The sequence below is a fragment of the Physeter macrocephalus genome, chromosome 9 (genome assembly GCF_002837175.3).
Source record: "Physeter macrocephalus isolate SW-GA chromosome 9, ASM283717v5, whole genome shotgun sequence".
Taxonomy (NCBI): Eukaryota; Metazoa; Chordata; class Mammalia; order Artiodactyla; family Physeteridae; genus Physeter; species Physeter macrocephalus.
The window spans coordinates 84265237-84281791 of record NC_041222.1 but is presented as its reverse complement, the minus strand read 5'-3'; the positions used below and the strand labels follow the sequence as shown (position 1 = coordinate 84281791).

Sequence of the window (16555 nt, the reverse complement as noted above, 5' to 3'; positions counted from 1 at the left end):
TCCTCAGAGGAGGATAGAATTCAGGGGACCCGGGAGCATGCTGGCACGGGTCAGCTCTGTAAAGAGAAAGGAGTTACCTGGAATTTGAGCTGCCCAGGAGCCCTGGAGGGAGCCCCCAGGCCTGGGAGACCTAAGGTGCAGGGAGGACAGCAGGTCCCAGGCCTCCCGTCTGTGTCCCAAATTGCTGAGTTCTGCTGGTGGCAACCGGGATATAGGAGGAGGGGGGAACCGAGAGGTGCTGCAGTGTTGCTCTGGGCCCAGCATCCTTTGCCCTAAAGTGGTCCTCCCTCCTCACCTGTGGTGGTCAGGGTCTTTGTTGAGTGTGAGAGGGGGAGGGGGCCTGGCTCTGAGGTATCTTTTCCCAAGGCATTCTGTAGCAGGCTCTCCCCTGCCCCCTACCCAGCTGCTGCATCCTTTGGGCATCCGTGATCATTTCAGGATGCTAGAACAGAGCTGGCTCCTAATTCAGAGTAAGGAACCTGTCCGTGCTCCCTCACTCTGTCGGTCTTCCCCACCCTCCCTAAGCAAAATATGCATGGTGCTAGGAGATGCTGGCCACCACAAGCACAGAATTCCAGACTTGGGGCAGGAAACGTGGCCCAGCTCACCTCACAGAAGCGTCCCTGACAGGTACTCAGCCGAGGCCTACAGCTGCTAAGGGTAATTTGCTCCACTTGTAGGCAGCTCTCCCTCCTGTTGAGTCAAAATCTGCCTTCACATTGTCAGCCACCTTCCCTCTACAGGTGACCCCTCAACCGCAGCTTCAGCAGTGACCAGGGCAGGGCCTTAGCTGGGAGGGACAATGTGAGAGCGGGAAAAAGAAGATGGAGAAGGGGGAAGTGGGGAGAAAGGGATTATCTCCCTCCCTCACCCTCTCACACATTGGTGAGCTGCCCAGGATCTGGAGCACAAGGTCTTCCAACCTGAATTCTAGCTGTCACGCTCCCCTCCAGAGTCTTTCCTCCTGGTGACAACCTGGATGGCTGTGGAAAGGGAGTGACTATTAAGCATTGTCCACAATTAACACCCTAATGTGAATTGGTGTGGATAAACAGTTCTCAGCCTGTAGATCAAAGTCTGCAAGGAGGCCCAGAAGAGCCTGGCCTGGGCACTGCTGAGTTACCTTCCCCCATGGCAGTACAGAAGCACTTAAACTAGCAGTGTCCACATCCCCCCACTTATCATCCATCGAAGCCAGAAACTTGTGGAGACCAACTTGACTGTGGGCAGTCCTCATCTCTGACACTTCCGTTTCCTATTTTACAAATAATGATAGTAGGTACCCAGCATTTGTCAAATGCTTACCAGGTACAGTGCACTGTGCTTAGTTCTTCAGACATGGACCAGAACTCACCCAGCTGCTTATAAAGCATCAGCATACCCCCTGGGTAGTGATTATTACATACTCAGCACTCACATTGACACCTTAGGTGTTACTGCTGCCACTTTAGAGACAGGTATATAAACAGGTATCAGAGAGAGGTATAGTACTGATGCCATTTTTCAGAAGTGAAAACTGAGGCCCAAAGCAGTTGAATGCCTCATGGAGGAGGTCAGCTGGCTAGTGAGAGGAAGGAGCAAGCCAGGAACCCAGACTTCTCCAGGGCCTGAGCCTGCACTGCCACCCCTCTGTCACCTCCCAGGGCACCCTGAGCACATACACTAGGCATGGGAGCCCATCCTTGACCCCAAGTCCTTCACTGCTGACCTCTGGGATGGCTCTGGCCAACCTGCACCACCCACCTCCACTCCTTGCCCTCCAGGACTCCCGTGTCTACAGCTGTGTCCACTTGCATCTGGAAGTGTCCACTGAAATACTTTCCTGTTACTCAAAGCTCTTCCAAGGCTGCCTGCCAACTACAGACTAAAATAAGACTCAATATGGGTCCCAGACTCTTCCTCTCTTTGGTTTCTCCCAATGAGTTCCCTCTTATCCCGCATCAGAAAGCCTGCCTTATCTCTATGTCCTCCCTCTCTCTCATTCATTTACGTCAACATATATTGAACATCTGCTGTGTGCTGAGCAGTGTTGTAGCCATGGAGCACTCAGCAGCCCCAAGTGTTGTGGAGCTCATATGGCAGTAAAGGGAGACAGCAACACATATAGTGGGCTGGGTACCACAGTGCCCTGGGGAAAGTGGCACAGGGTGGGGGCTGGGCAGAGGCGGAGAGCTCCTGAGGTGACCTGGAAGCAGAGGCCTAGAAGGGGTGAGTCGAGGAAGGAGAGCAAAGGGAAATTACTTGCAAGTACCCAGAAAGGAATAGGGGTGGCCTTAGCACTCTGCCACGCTAAGCTCAGTGGCCCCTCTATGTGGTCTGCCCCTTACCTCAGCATCTGTCCCCCAAGTTTGCCCCATTCCCCAGGGCACAGCACCCATGTGTCTGTGCAAGCATCAAGACCTCACCATCCACCCCAAGAAGGCTGGCATGCTGTAGGGGTGAGCGGGGTGGGCTTCCAAACTACAAGGCCATGTGCTGCCCCTCTACCCTGGCACTCTGGTGAAGCACGACTGCAGTGCTGCATACCCTGAAGTGAGCATCTGAGGACATGACGTGTTTTATTCACCTTATTACCCAGTGGAAAAGCAGCATCTTCCAGTATGTGTTTATTCACTCACCTACTACTCAACAAAGTGTACTGAATTGCAGGTACAGGGCTTTTGTGGTTTTTTTTAATTATGGTGACATACACAGCATAAAATTTACCATTTTAACCGTTATTCAGTGTACAGCTCTGTAGCATTAAGTACATTTACAATATTGTGCAGACATCACCATCATCCATCTCTACAACTATTTTCATCTTTCCAAACTGAAACTCTGACCCTAACTCCCTATTACCCCTTACCTCCAGCTCCTGGTAACCACCATTCTACTTTCTGTCTTTATGAATTTGACTACTCTAGGGACCTCATATAAGTGGCATCATACAGTATTTGTCCTTTTGTGATGCTTATTTCACTTAGAAGAATGTCCTCAAGGTTCATCCATGGTGTAGTATATGTCAATTTCCTTCCTTTTTAAGAACGAATGATACTTCATTGTATGGCTGTGCCACATTTGGTTTATCTGCTTACAGTTGATGGACACTTGGGTTGTCCCCACTATTTGACCATGAGTATGGGTATACAAATATCTGTTCAAGTCCCTGCTTTCACTTCTTTTGTGTGTATACCCAGAAGTGAAATTGCTGAATCATATGGTAATTCTATTTTTAACTTTTTGAGGAACCACCATACTGTTTTCCACAGTAGCTACAGCATTTTACATTTCCAACAACAGTGCACAAGGGTCCTAATTTCTCCACATCTTCATCAGCACATTATTTTCTGGTTTGGGATTTGTTTTTTGTTTGTTTGTTTTTATTTTTTTTATAGCCATCCTAATGTGTGGGAAGTGGTATCTCATTGTGGGTTTTTTTTGAAGTAAGTATTTTTATTTTGATTGATTTCTCAATGTATAGTTCAATATAATAGTTTTTAATGGCAACAATTTGGTTCTACTGAAACTCCATGATCATTGTGGTCCTGATTTGCATTTCCCTAATGATTAGTGATGTTGAGCATCTTTTTATGTGCTTATTGGCTATTTATATACCTTCTTTGGAGAAATGTCTATTTGCATCTTTTCCTCATTTTTTATTTGAGTTGGTTGCTTTTAGTTGAGTTGTAGAAGTTTTTTATGTACTCTGGATATTAATCCCCTCTCAGATATATGATTTGCAAGTATCTTCTCCCATTCCATGGGTTGTCTTTTCACCATTTTGATTGATCATGTCCTTTGATGCACACAGTTTTTTAATTTTGATGAAGCCCAATTCATGTGTTTTTTCCTTTTGTTGCCTGTGTATTTGATGTCATATCTAAGAAACCATTGCTAAATCCAGTGTCATGAAGCTTTCCACTGTATGTTTTCATCTAAGAGTTTTGTAGTTTTAGTTCTTAAGTTTAAGACTTTGATCCATTTTCAATTAATTTTTGTATAGGGTGTGAAGTAAGGGTCCAACTTAATTCTTTTGTAGATGGTTATCTAGTTTTCCCAGCACCATTTGTTGAAAGGACACTCCTTTCCCCACTGAATGGTCATTGCACCCTTGTCAGAAATCATTTGACCATATGGGCCAAGGCTTTATTTCTGGGGTCTCTGTTGTATTTCATTGGTTTGTTTCTGTATCTTTATGCCAGTATGACACTATTTTGATTACTGTAGCTTTGTGGTAAGTTTTGAAATTAGGAAGTGTGAGACCTCCAACTTGGCTCTTCTTTTTCAAGATTGTTTTTGCTCTTCTGGGCCCCTTACAATTCCATATTAATTTGAGGATTGGCCTCTCCATTTCTGCACAAAGAGCTATTGGAGTTTTGACAAGGATTGTGTTGAATCTGTAGATCACTTTGGGTAATATTGGTATATTAACAACAGTAAGTCTTCTGATCCATTAACATGGGATGTCTTCCTATTTATTTGTATCTTCTTTAATTGCTTTCAGCAATGTTTTATATAAGTTTTCAGTGTACAAATATTTTGTCTCCTTGGCTAAGTTTATTCCTAGGTATTTTGTTTGTTTGATTCTATTGTATGTGGAATTATGTTCCTAATTTCCTTTTTGGATTGTTCACTCTTAGCGTATGGAAATAAAACTGATTTTTGTGTGTTGATTCAGTATCTTGCACGTTTGCTGAATTTGTTTTTTAGTTCTAACAGCTATTTGTAGAATCTTTAGAGTTACCAAATCTTGATGATTTTACATAACATAAGATCATGTTATCTATGAACAGAAATAATTTTACTTCTTCCTTTCTAATTTGAATGCTTTTTAAATTTATTTTTCTTGCCCAATTACTCTGGCTAGAGCATCCAATAGCACGCTGAATAGAAGTGGTGAAATGGGCATCTTTCTATTGTTCCTGATCTTAAGGGAAAAGCTTTTTTTAGTCTTTCACCATTGAATATGATGTTTGGTTTGGGCTTTTCATATATGGCCTTTACTACACTGAAGAAATTTCTTTCTATCCTAGTTTGTAGAGTTTTTTGTTTGTTTGTTTATCATGAAAGAGTGCTGAATTTTGTCAAATGCTTTTTCTGCATCAATTGAGATATGATAATTGTTTTCCCCTTTATTCTGTTAATGTGGTCTGTATTACATTGATTGTTTTTTTTTTTCTTGATTTTAAGGATGTTGAACCATCCTTGCATCCCATAAATAAATCCCATTTGGTTAGGGTGTATGATCCTTTTAATATGCTGTTGAATTTGGTTTCCTAGTATTTTGTTGAGGATTTTGCGTCAATGTTTATAAGGGATATTGTTTTGTAGTTTTCTGTTCTTGTAGAATCTTTGTCTGGCTTTTGTCAGGGTAATGCTGGCTTCATAGAAAGGATTAGGAAGTATTCCCTCCTCTTCAGTTTTTGGGAAGAGTTTAAGAAGGATTGGTGTTAATTTTTCTTTAAATGTGTGGTAGAATTCAGTGCAGCTATCTGGTCCTGGGCTTTTCTTGGTTTTTGATTATTGATTCAATCTCCTAAATAGTTATAGATCTATTGAGATGTTCTATATCTTCATGATTCAGTTTGGGTAGGTTGTATGTTTCTAAGAATTTGTTCATTTAATCTAGTTATCCAATGTGTTGGCACACAACGACTGCAGATGTTATAGCAGTGAACAAGGCATACACCATTCCTACCTCCAAGGAGCTCTTATGCCAGAGCAGGAGACAGAAAACTAATAACTCTCTTGGGGGGGAGATATCAGAAAGGACATACTAATTCAAGGTTGGATGTGTGCTTTTGTATCAGATGAATCCATATGATGAATGCAAAGAAAATTCTAAGAGCTTCTTGGGCTACTTGGACCATGGTGATCAGAACCAGAACCAATTGAAATGAACAGTAAGCCACAGGAACTTTGAAAGCCTTCTGGGTTTTTCTGATGGGTACGAAAGTGTGCCCTTCATGTTGTCCATCTCTAGGATGGCCCTGTGATGTTTGGAAGCAGTGGGTTTGTAGACCAAACTCACTCAGCTGGATGACCATATAATTTATTATCCAAAAGGGTGCTATTAATAAAACACCAGAACAGGGGCAAACAAGGCTATTCTGGTCAAACTGGGACCAGGGTGGCCCTCCTATAGCCCACACTGGGGTCACTCAGGTCTGCAGGGATGGACATGCACAAATGCCACGAGGGGTGTGGCACAATGAGGTCTGGCTAGGTCTGCTATGGGTGCCAGTGCCTGCCAGACACAGCAGGCTAAGGCCAACCAGGGTACCCACCCTGATGTAGCTCAAACTCTGCCTGGGTAATTCCCACCTGGCTTCCAGGTCATTCGTCAGAGGATTCCCTGACACCTTCCTCCACCATAGTAAGTTCCTCCTTTCCTCTGCATTTTCCTTCATAGAGCATATTATAATTGCTGTTGCATTTTCACATGGGTTTATTTTTTCTCGTTGCATTTCCACATGACTGTCCACTCAGGTGAAGTGACACAGCACAGAGAGGTCTCTGTTCTGCTCATGGATGAGTCCTCAGCAACAAGCACAACGCCAGGCCCAGTAGACCCAGATGATCAACAGGTGGACAAAAGGACCAATGGAGATCCAGGAATCTCTGTAATCAGGGAAGACCTAAGATCTTTCTTCCCAGATGCATGGGTTTGGGAGCACTTGTATAGGACCCAACATGGTCGCTGGGTTGATACCAAGTGAGGACGAGACCCTCAGCCTGAAATCAGCCTCCATCTGTCTGAGAGGCAGGGCCATAGTTCTTGCTACCAGGCAGGTTCATTCCAGGTAGAACCGTTCACATTCAGGTCTGCCTGGGCCATTTCCAGTCACTGTTCTGGGTGTCAAGAAAAAAGAAACACATGCAGCCAGAGCTAAGTCACACCCAGCTAAGGTTCTGGGGTGGTGGTGCCCACCCCCCATGGTTTCAGAGACCCCTGGGCAGAGTACAGTCTGCACTTAACAGGACGGCAGCATGCAGAGCGTATCAGCTTCCTACGGCTGCCATGTCAAGGTACCACACTGGGTGACTTAGGACCACAGAAATGTGTCGTCTCAGGGTTCCAGAGGCCAGAAGTCTAAGATAAAGGTGCCAGCAAGGCCATGCCCCCTCTGAAGGCCCCAGAAAGGGTCTGCTCCAGGCTTCTTTCCAGCTTCTGGTAGCTTCTTGGCTGTGGTAGCATCAGTCCAGTCTTCACATGGCCATTTTGTTCCTTTGTGTGTATCTGTTTCTGTGTCGAAATTTCCCCTTTTTATAGAGACACCAGATTTGTTGGGTTAGGGCCCACCCCACTCCAGCAGGACCTCATCCTAACCTAACTAATTACATCTGCGATAACCCTATTTCCAAATAAGGTCCCACTCTGAAGGACTGGGGTCAGGGCTCCAAAATATGAAAGTGGAGGGGACACAGTCCAGCCCATAGCACAGGGTGAAGCATCTAGTGCAGAGCTACTTTGGCCCTGTCTACAGGTCCTCGGGTTATCTGTGGCCCAGTATGTGCTAGGGAAGCTAATAGAGCAAGGAGCAGAGGACAAGCATTCAACAGCCTAGGCCCACATGGGCAGGGCAAAGACAGGGCTCCAGGCAAAGTGGCCTCTGCAAGGTTCATTCGACTAAGTGGGGATTAAGGAGTAAAAGGGGGTAATAAATTAGTCATTCTCAGGAAATGTGAGGGTAGAATAAGTTCCCTGGAAGAGAGAGCTACTCCTGAGAACACCTACATCAGGAAAGAACTGGCACCCAGTGCGGCAACAGGCTCCCTCTGAGGCCAAGAAGGGGGACGAGGAGGGAGGTGTCCGAAACTTTGTCCTTGCAGGCAATCATATGGATGAGGGTACAACTGCTGAATTATTTCTTAGCATTCTTGCCTTGGCCTGGGAGATTTTGGAATCAGGAAAGAGCCAGGGCATTAGATGTTCTCTGTCAATTAGAAAATGGTAAACTGAGGGCACAGTAAACCTAAGAAGGGACATATCACCCTCGCTGGCAATTGAAGCAATGCAGATGAAAACCAAAAAACCATTTTCTGCGTCATTCTAGCAAAGAGTCAGGGTCTGCTCAGCACCAAGGACCAAGACAACCTACCCTCACATCCCACCCTTAGGCAGTCCTTCTGGTGAAATGCTAACCACCTGTAGGGTGTGCATGCCTCCCAGGCTGTGACCACCTGGAGACTGGTCACAACCTCTGAAGGGCCACCAGCATGCCCAGAACCCTCACCCTGCATCATTGGCTTTCCCTCTCACTCATGAATTCTCTCCATCCACTGCTTCCTACCCTGGGCCCAAGCCTGACCCCATTCTCCACAGACCACTATCCTTCTCATCCCCCATCCCAGAGGCCCTCCCTGCCTCGCAACCATCACCCTGTTTTATTTTCCTCATCTTCTTGTCTGAAATAGTTTTATTTGTACACATGTATACTTCCCCCAGCCCCTAATTGTAAATGCCCATGAAGGGAGGGCCCTTGCTGCCCTCTGAGCCTCAGGACCTAGGGCAGTACCCAACATAGATGCTCCATCAATACTGGGGGATGCCAAAGTAAAGCCATGTCCAGCTACACTGGGCAAGCAGGTACTTCATGGTGCAGCTACCCGTGGAATCGTGGGGCTATGGCAGAAAATGAAATGGTAGAGAGAAAGAGCCATAAAATATTTTGTAGGTGGGGAGAAAATGTTATAAAACATGTATAATGGTTTATTTTCTGCAAAAAAAATTATATATTACATAGAAAAATGAAAGATAGAGGCATTAATAAAGATAGAGGCATTAATAAAATATTAAATATTTTAATATTATATTATATATAATATTAATATTATTATATAATATGTATTATTATATTTTTAATATTAAAATATTTTAATATTAAAAATATTAACAGTATAGTGATTTTTCTTTTCCTTTTTGTTTACCTATATTTCTTAAAGTTACTACAATAAACATATTACTTTTGAAACCAGAAAAAAAAAATTAGTAGAAGCTATTTTTCAAAAAGGAAGAAAGGGGTTTTCCCTGGTGGCGCAGTGGTTGAGAGTCCGCCTGCCGATGCAGGGGACACGAATTCGTGCCCCGGTCCGGGAAGATCCCACATGCCGCGGAGCGGCTGGGCCCGTGAGCCATGGCCGCTGAGCCTGCGCGTCCGGAGCCTGTGCTCCGCAACGGGAGAGGCCACAATAGTGAGGCCCGCGTACCACAAAAAAAAAAAAAAAAAAAGGAAGAAAGGGAAAAGAAACCATCAGCCCAGGATAGTATGTTAATTGTCCTATGAACAACGCTGGGGTCAGAATTCAGTCCCGAGCCCCAGAGTGCCACACACAGCTGCTGGTCCCTCGCCTATTTCTGGATGCCACTCAGGCCATCCCCCGTGATCCTAGTGACGTGGGAGAGATGGCCAGTCTGTCCCCAAACAAGCGTGGTGTCCTCGGCCTCCCTTTGCTTCCTGCCCAGGCCTGTGCCTCCGTCCCTCTCCCCTCTCCAAACCACAGGGTTCTTCTTCAGCGGGGAGGACCTGCTCCAGAGAGGAGGGGGGGTGGGGAAGGGCAGCATCACGCAGTTGTCATGATGGGGAGGCACTGCTGGCATCTGGGGGTAGGGGCCGGTGGCACTGAGAATACAACCCTCCCTGAAAAGACAGTCCAACGGAGGAAACTTGACAGGCGTTTGCAATTGACACTGGATTAAACGTGCTGGTGAGTCCTCACTGGAACTGAGGTTTCTGTAAAGCGAAAGCCCCCCCACCCCGCTCCCCACTGCCTCGCAAAATGAGTGCAAGCAAGGACTGGGGGGCCGTCGTGGCCCTTGGTACTGTGGACCAGAGCATGATACGAACGCAGAGGACCTCGAACCTACGTCCCTGAGGAACGGTGGGGCCAACACGATTGACCAGACAAGTGTCAGGGAGGAGAGGCGTGGGTGCTTCCTTTATTTCCTCCAAATCCCAGAGCCACAGCCTGTAGGAGTAGAGGGTTAACAGCATTTGGAGTCTGCACACCTGTCAGAACCAGGAGAACACTCAGGGCTTGCTTGGAACAGACTGGCTCAGGACAGTGCCTCGTCAGTCCCGGGCACCGGGGACCGTGGTGGATCCCACAGAAGCGTAGGTGGCTCCCAGGCTACAGGGACATGCGGTGCCCGTGCCCAGCCCCAGAACCGGAGGGTTTTCTTTTCTTTTTCTAAGACCAGTGTAAATAACAAACATTTATTAGTATCACTATGGTAGAAAAAGAGTTCCTACACCAGATGCACATGACCCAGTTGTTAAACAGAACATTTTCAAGGTGAACACACATCCTAACCCAGATTTTTTACCTACTTTTTATGATAGCCAATTCCTCCTCGCCCCCCACCCCAAGACATGTGAGCAACTGCTAATGAAAAGCAGTAAACAGCTACTTGGGCTATAGCATTTTCAACTCCACTCCAAGGTGAAGATTCCAATCACATTCGAGACTTTTCTCTCAATTTTCTCCTAAGGAAAGTTCCTGAGTCCAGTTATTTATAATATTACAGCACTAGCAGAGCAATGTCTACAACTCATCGTTGTCTGCTGGTTCTTCATCACCAGTCTGGGGAGGGCCTGCATTTCCATAGTTTGCTAATAACTGGCTGAACAATTTCTTCTAGCTCCTTCTTTTTAGCCTTGAAATCTTCGATGTCAGCATCTTGGTGACCGTGTAGGGAACCCGGCCTAGCTCTCGCGGTCCCCGAGGATCCGGTCAGCTCTCTGCGCGCGGAATTCGGCCCCAGGTGTCGGCAGTGTGGACACCGAACCGGACACGGCCGACCTCCCGCGGTCGCCTCGCGCCGGGCCTGGGTAGCAGCGCTGGGACGCAGCGGAACGCGGGCCTCAGGGATAGGAGGAAAGAGGTGCGCGCGCACCGTCAGCGCAGGGAGGAACGGGCCTGCCCTACACCAGGCCCCGCCCGGCCCCGCCCAACGCATGGCCCCACCCCGCTCCACGCAAGGCCGGAAGCGCGCATCCCGGGCGCGTCTTCCTCTGACTAGGAGGCCGGCCGGGCGGGGCCTTGAGGCGGCCCTCCCCTCTCCGACCCCGGCCTAGAGCGCGCGCCCGCAGTCCCAGCATCTTTGATACCACGTCTTCTGACACCGCCCCCTCTGCCCCCGTCTCTCCCATGTGGCCACTCCCCTCCTTCCCACCCCGCGGAGGCGGGGACACAGCCCCGCCTCCCCGCACCTCCCGGAGAAGCGGTTCCGGAGGAGCTGGGCGGGCCATGCGTAGGGGAATGACGGACTAAAGGGCGCCTGAAAGGCTCTGAGCGTGGGCTCCAAAGGGCACGGACTCAGACCCTGTCTCCACCGTTCACTACCAGTGTGGCCTCCAGTAAGTTAAAAACCTTCGGTGGTGATAACAGTGTCATCCTGATAGCATTGCTGTGAGCATTAATTGAGCTAAAACACCTAGAATATAGAATAGTGCTTCTAAAAAGGCACGTCCTGTTTTAGTATCATCATTTAAGGTGTTATTAGAACGTGAGAGATTTACAGTGGCTGTTCACAAAACAAGGACCAAAATGTATTAAATGCCTACCGTTCACTCCTGTCCTGTGCTAAGCACTCAGAACTCAATGATGTAAAAACATACGGGGAAATGGCGGAGAAGGGACAAATTTGCCACGCACGAGAATTCCAAATAATTTACTAGATAACTCAAGCATGACTCCCCACTCGTGAGTCACTCGTGAGCCACATGGTGGCTCTATCAAAGAGCACAGTATGGAAAGGAGTAGGGGCCGGCAAACTTACAGTGAAGAGACCTGACCAACACTAACTCAGCCAGATGATCAAGGTCGCTATCAATAGTGATAAGGCATGTTAATTTTATGTAGCCTAACCCCAGTCCACTCATGAAAAAAAAAAAAAAAATCAGACAAAGCAAAGTTACAAGACGTTCAACAAAATATCTCACTACTCCTCAAGGCTGTCACAAGGTCACCAAAAACAAGGAAAGTCTGAGAAACTCAGAACGAAGAGACTAAGGAGACATGACAACTAAATATAATGTGGTAGATACTAGAACAAAAAAGGACATTAAGTAAAAACGAAACAAATCTGAATACTGTATGGATCTTGTAAAAAAAAAAGCGGTTTAATCAAGATCAAATGTATTTCTTCCTTGGGCTTTTTTTAAAAATTAAATTTCTAAGCCTGCTCTATCAGAGAATGTCTTTTTTGTAACTATGAAATTCAGACATCAGCATAACTTGCATTTTGACCACATATGTTTCTTTAGAGCTAGAAACCTGGAATTACCTGCAGTGGGCAAAATATTTCTAAATTTTGGTTATTTGACTAAGCTCTTCAGTAGCTGTTTCAATATGAATTAAACCTCAGTAAAATGTATGTTTTTACAAGGAATTTAAAAGCCGTACCATCTTTATACTAAAAGAATAAAGATTTTTATTAAGCATTGTAAGTTGCATTCAATAGCCTTCAGATACACCACACCACAACCCATCTACAATCAGTCAAACCCAACAGCAGTTCATTCTTGCACAATCCATGAGTTAGGGCAAAACTCCCTTCAACTTACAGTAAGATCCTACTCAGGTCTTGCGGGCAGGGATTGGGGAATTACATCTCATTTCTGATCACTAATGTGTGATGAAGAGCATCAGGAGAATTATATGAAAACGAATAAGAAGTGATTCTGATTTCAAAGTACATTGTTTGGAAACATTAACAAAAACATCAAAATGATATAAGTATACCTGCTTCTACTAAATTCTTGATGGGAAAGTTCTCAAGAACAAGCAATTTGTTTCCTGCTACAGAAGGGGGGGTTGTTTTTTTTTGTTTTTTTTTTTTAAAGATCAAAGGGATTTTTTTTGTTTTTCACAGAATTTCATATTTTGCTAATATGAAGGCATAAAACAGCAACAAAGAACAATAATGCATACAGCAGTGAATACACCAGGGTAATGTTGATATTCGAAACAGCTAGATAATTTGGGGGGTTTTAGAATAAATGCAACAGAGGTCAATAATCACAAAATTTTAAGGTTAGAGCAAGATCAGTCAATGACTAAACAGAGTTAACATCTTTTATAGGACTATTACTGATTATTAGCATTTTTGTTTTGCAAATGGGCACATACTGGTAAGAATGGAAGAAAGGACAATAACATGCATAATATTAACTACACACTTTAAAAATTATGAACCATGCAGGAGTTTAGCTCAAGTAGTAGCACTAATGGTCTACATCCGATTCAAAACCACATAGTTCATTGATCACAGATGCATGGTATTAAGTCACGAAAAGTTTCAGAACACAGTGTGTTGATTTTGAAAGGTCATTTGCATCTTCTATGATTTCAACTTTATCTTCATTTAACTTGCTTGTAAAGTATGTATGATGTACTGTATATTTAAAATCAGCAGAACGGCAATATTACTCTATAGTTTTTTTAGTTTTGATAGTTGCACTTTTTTTTTAACACAAAAGAACCACATCAACAGTGATGAAATTTAAGTAAGAAAGAAAAACTGTGGTTGTGCCTAATTTCTTTCATAATCATAAAATCAAAGCCTTAGACAAAGCTTTCTTGTGAACAGTAATGCAAAATCAAAGATAATGGCATACATATGGTGCCAAATGCTAAAAATGATATTTTAAGCTATATATACTTAAAGACTGCCAAAATTTGTTTTCTTTATAGTTCAAGAAACACAGCTATAGGCTTTTGTCATTAACCAGTTTAAACTTTGTGTGTACTTCATTTTAAGTGTGGGAGTCAAATGCTCTTCATTTTCTTTCTCTCTTTTTGTTTTATTGTAGCATTTTGACTACAACTGGTTAAAACTAAAAATGTGTTGTTTAAATCTCTGATATCAAAGAGGGATCCGAATTTCCAAAGTCCTCATTTTTCTCTTACGGAAAGGAAAAAATGTACATAACTGTAGGCTCTCTTTCTCTCCAGATATTCCTAAATCCTTACCCTTCCAGCATCCTTCACCCTCTATAAAAAATAAGTTTACTCTTCTTTCTTTAAGACAGCTGCCTCCAGAGCATCAGCTCTACGGCAAGCACTGTCTGTACTTAGTGCATTTAAGTGAGGATTTGTATTGCACGTCTTAGAGTCATTGTTCAAGGCACTTTCCGAGTGGCTGGGGGCCCTGGTGTCGCCCGCGCTCCCATTCATCTGGGGAGCCGGCTTCTCCTCAGCCACCGCTCCGTTTTCAGCCAGGGACCCGTCTGAAGACACAGCGGAGGATTTAGATTCCCCGGATCTCGACTTCAGTTCTTTGGCCACTTCTTCTGCTGAAGCAGCATAAGGAGGCTTGCCCTATTTAAAATGAAGCACAGCAAGAGATAAGGCAGTTTTTGATAAAGAGCGGGAGAGAGGAGACACCAGTTGAGGCCTGATGACACTCACTGCAGATTTAAGAACAGAACACAGCGAGTGCATGGCTGTATCTCTCATTGTTATGTACTCTCTACCCTATGCATTTTATACTGTGTATACTCTCTATACATTCCATTACATACTCTATATCCTCCATAATCTATATTCTCTAAACTCTACATATTCTATTGTATACTCTATATACTCTCTATTCTATTATATACTCTATGCACTCTATTCTCTATATATTCTATTATATACTCTATACATTCTCTATACAGTTGACCCTTGAACAACATGGATTTGAACTCCGCAAGTCCGCCATTATGTGGGTTTTTTTCAATAAACACATACTACGGTACTACATGATCCACAGTTGGTTGAATCTGCAGATGTGGAACTGTGGATATGGAGGAGGGCTGACTGTAAAGTTATATGTGGATTTTCAACTGCACAGAGAGTCGGCATTGTCCAAGGGTCAACTGTACTCTCTAAACTTTAGTCTATATACACTCTATAATCTATCCACTCTATACATTCTATTTTTTATGCCATCCATTCTATCATCTAAATTTTCTATACTCTAAACATTCTATTATATACTCTATCCACTCTGTAGTCTATATACAGAGTGGAACTGGAGGTACCTATCACCCTTGCTCTAAGACACCTTGTACACCACGGGTTACCATGTTCCCCATTTGGGCTCAGTTTTACACAGTGTCTTCTCATTTTAGTTTTCAATCCTATAGTTCAGAAACACTCAGGTAAACTTTTCTAGAAGTCAATACTACTGTCATTCTCTTGGAACCTTGAGCAACATAATTAATATAAAAATATAGGAGGGCCAAGAAGCAGAGAAAAATAATACTGAAGACTTCAAGTACATGCTTTCAAATCTCAAAACCCTCACCCTCTCAAGGAAATGTCCACTTGCCAGACTAAACACACACTTGTGGCAGAGTATTGCCAGTGGTGATTAAGCAGTTCCCCCATGGGTGCCTGCTACAGGAAATGTGTTGAGGCGCCTGCTTATTAGGGAACCTCCCTATAGTTATGAAGGATGCAGGAAGACTAAGAAGGAAAGCCAGCCTGTACCTGTTTGGAAACAGACACTCCCTCTCTCTACAGCTAATTCTTCCCATAAGCCTAGGCCACTGCAAGGAGTCCCCCACCACTATATGCACCACAAGCACGGGGCAGCACTGCCTCCTCTGTCCCACTGACACATCGTATCAGAACTGGCCCCATCAGGATGGCAACAACAGCGAGAGGAAGGCCAGAGACTCTTAGGAAACAAGCTGCCCTTCATCATCTGTCCTTCTCAAGGTGCAAGAATACTACTTTCACTTAAAAACAAGCAACAGGAAGTACCAAGGAATCCACACATTATGGCAATAAAAGATGGAACAACATCCCTAAGGACAATGAAATACATCAGAAAGGCATGTCAATAAAAGACCAAGACTGCTTCCTTTGATTTTAAAACAGGCTGTGACAGGACAGGATGAGGAAGAAGAGCACAGATTAAACCAGGAAAAGCCATAAAGTGAGGTGAAAAACTCTGGGAAGAATTTAAAATAAAAAATAATTCCAGAAATGAACACTAAACTAGAAGAAACACCACCAAATAAACATCATAGTACCTGAAGGTGAAAGAACAAAATTTTTAAAATCAGAGAGATGAAGAAAGGGAAATGCAGATTATAACCACAATGAGGGCTTCCCTGGTGGCGCAGTGGTTGAGAGTCCGCCTGCTGATGCAGGGGACACGGGTTCGTGCCCCGGTCCGGGAAGGTCCCACATGCCGCGGAGCGGCTGGGCCCGTGAGCCATGGCCGCTGAGCCTGCGCTCAACATATAGTAGCAAGTATTGACATGCATGTAGAGAATTGGAATCCTCATACATTGCTGATAGGAATGGAAAATGGTGCAGCCATTTTGAAAACAGTTTTGCAGTTCTTCAAATGCTTAAACACAGAGTTACCATATGACCCAGAAATTCACTCCTACATGCATACCGAAGAGAATTGAAAATGTGTAGTTAACAATTAACAGTACTCTTATAAATTTGAAAGTTGTTAACAGTAGTTAACAACACTCTTATAGTTAACAGTACTCATATATTGAGTAGCAGTTGCTGAAAGAGTATGTCTTAAAAGATATACTCATCACAAGATACACTCATC

The 16555-nt window shown here is 44.4% G+C and overlaps 1 protein-coding gene across 1 annotated transcript in view; it reads right to left on the bottom strand.

Moving 5' to 3' along the window:
• Positions 1-13418: 13418 nt before the first annotated feature.
• FAM120A (family with sequence similarity 120 member A) overlaps positions 13419-16555 on the bottom strand; it is a 112659-nt gene continuing 109522 nt past the window's right edge. The window contains exon 18 of the mRNA XM_024117176.3: positions 13419-14307. Within this exon, the coding sequence (XP_023972944.1) occupies positions 13996-14307 (312 nt within the window). The 3' untranslated portion in view covers positions 13419-13995. The remainder of the gene's footprint in view (positions 14308-16555) is intronic.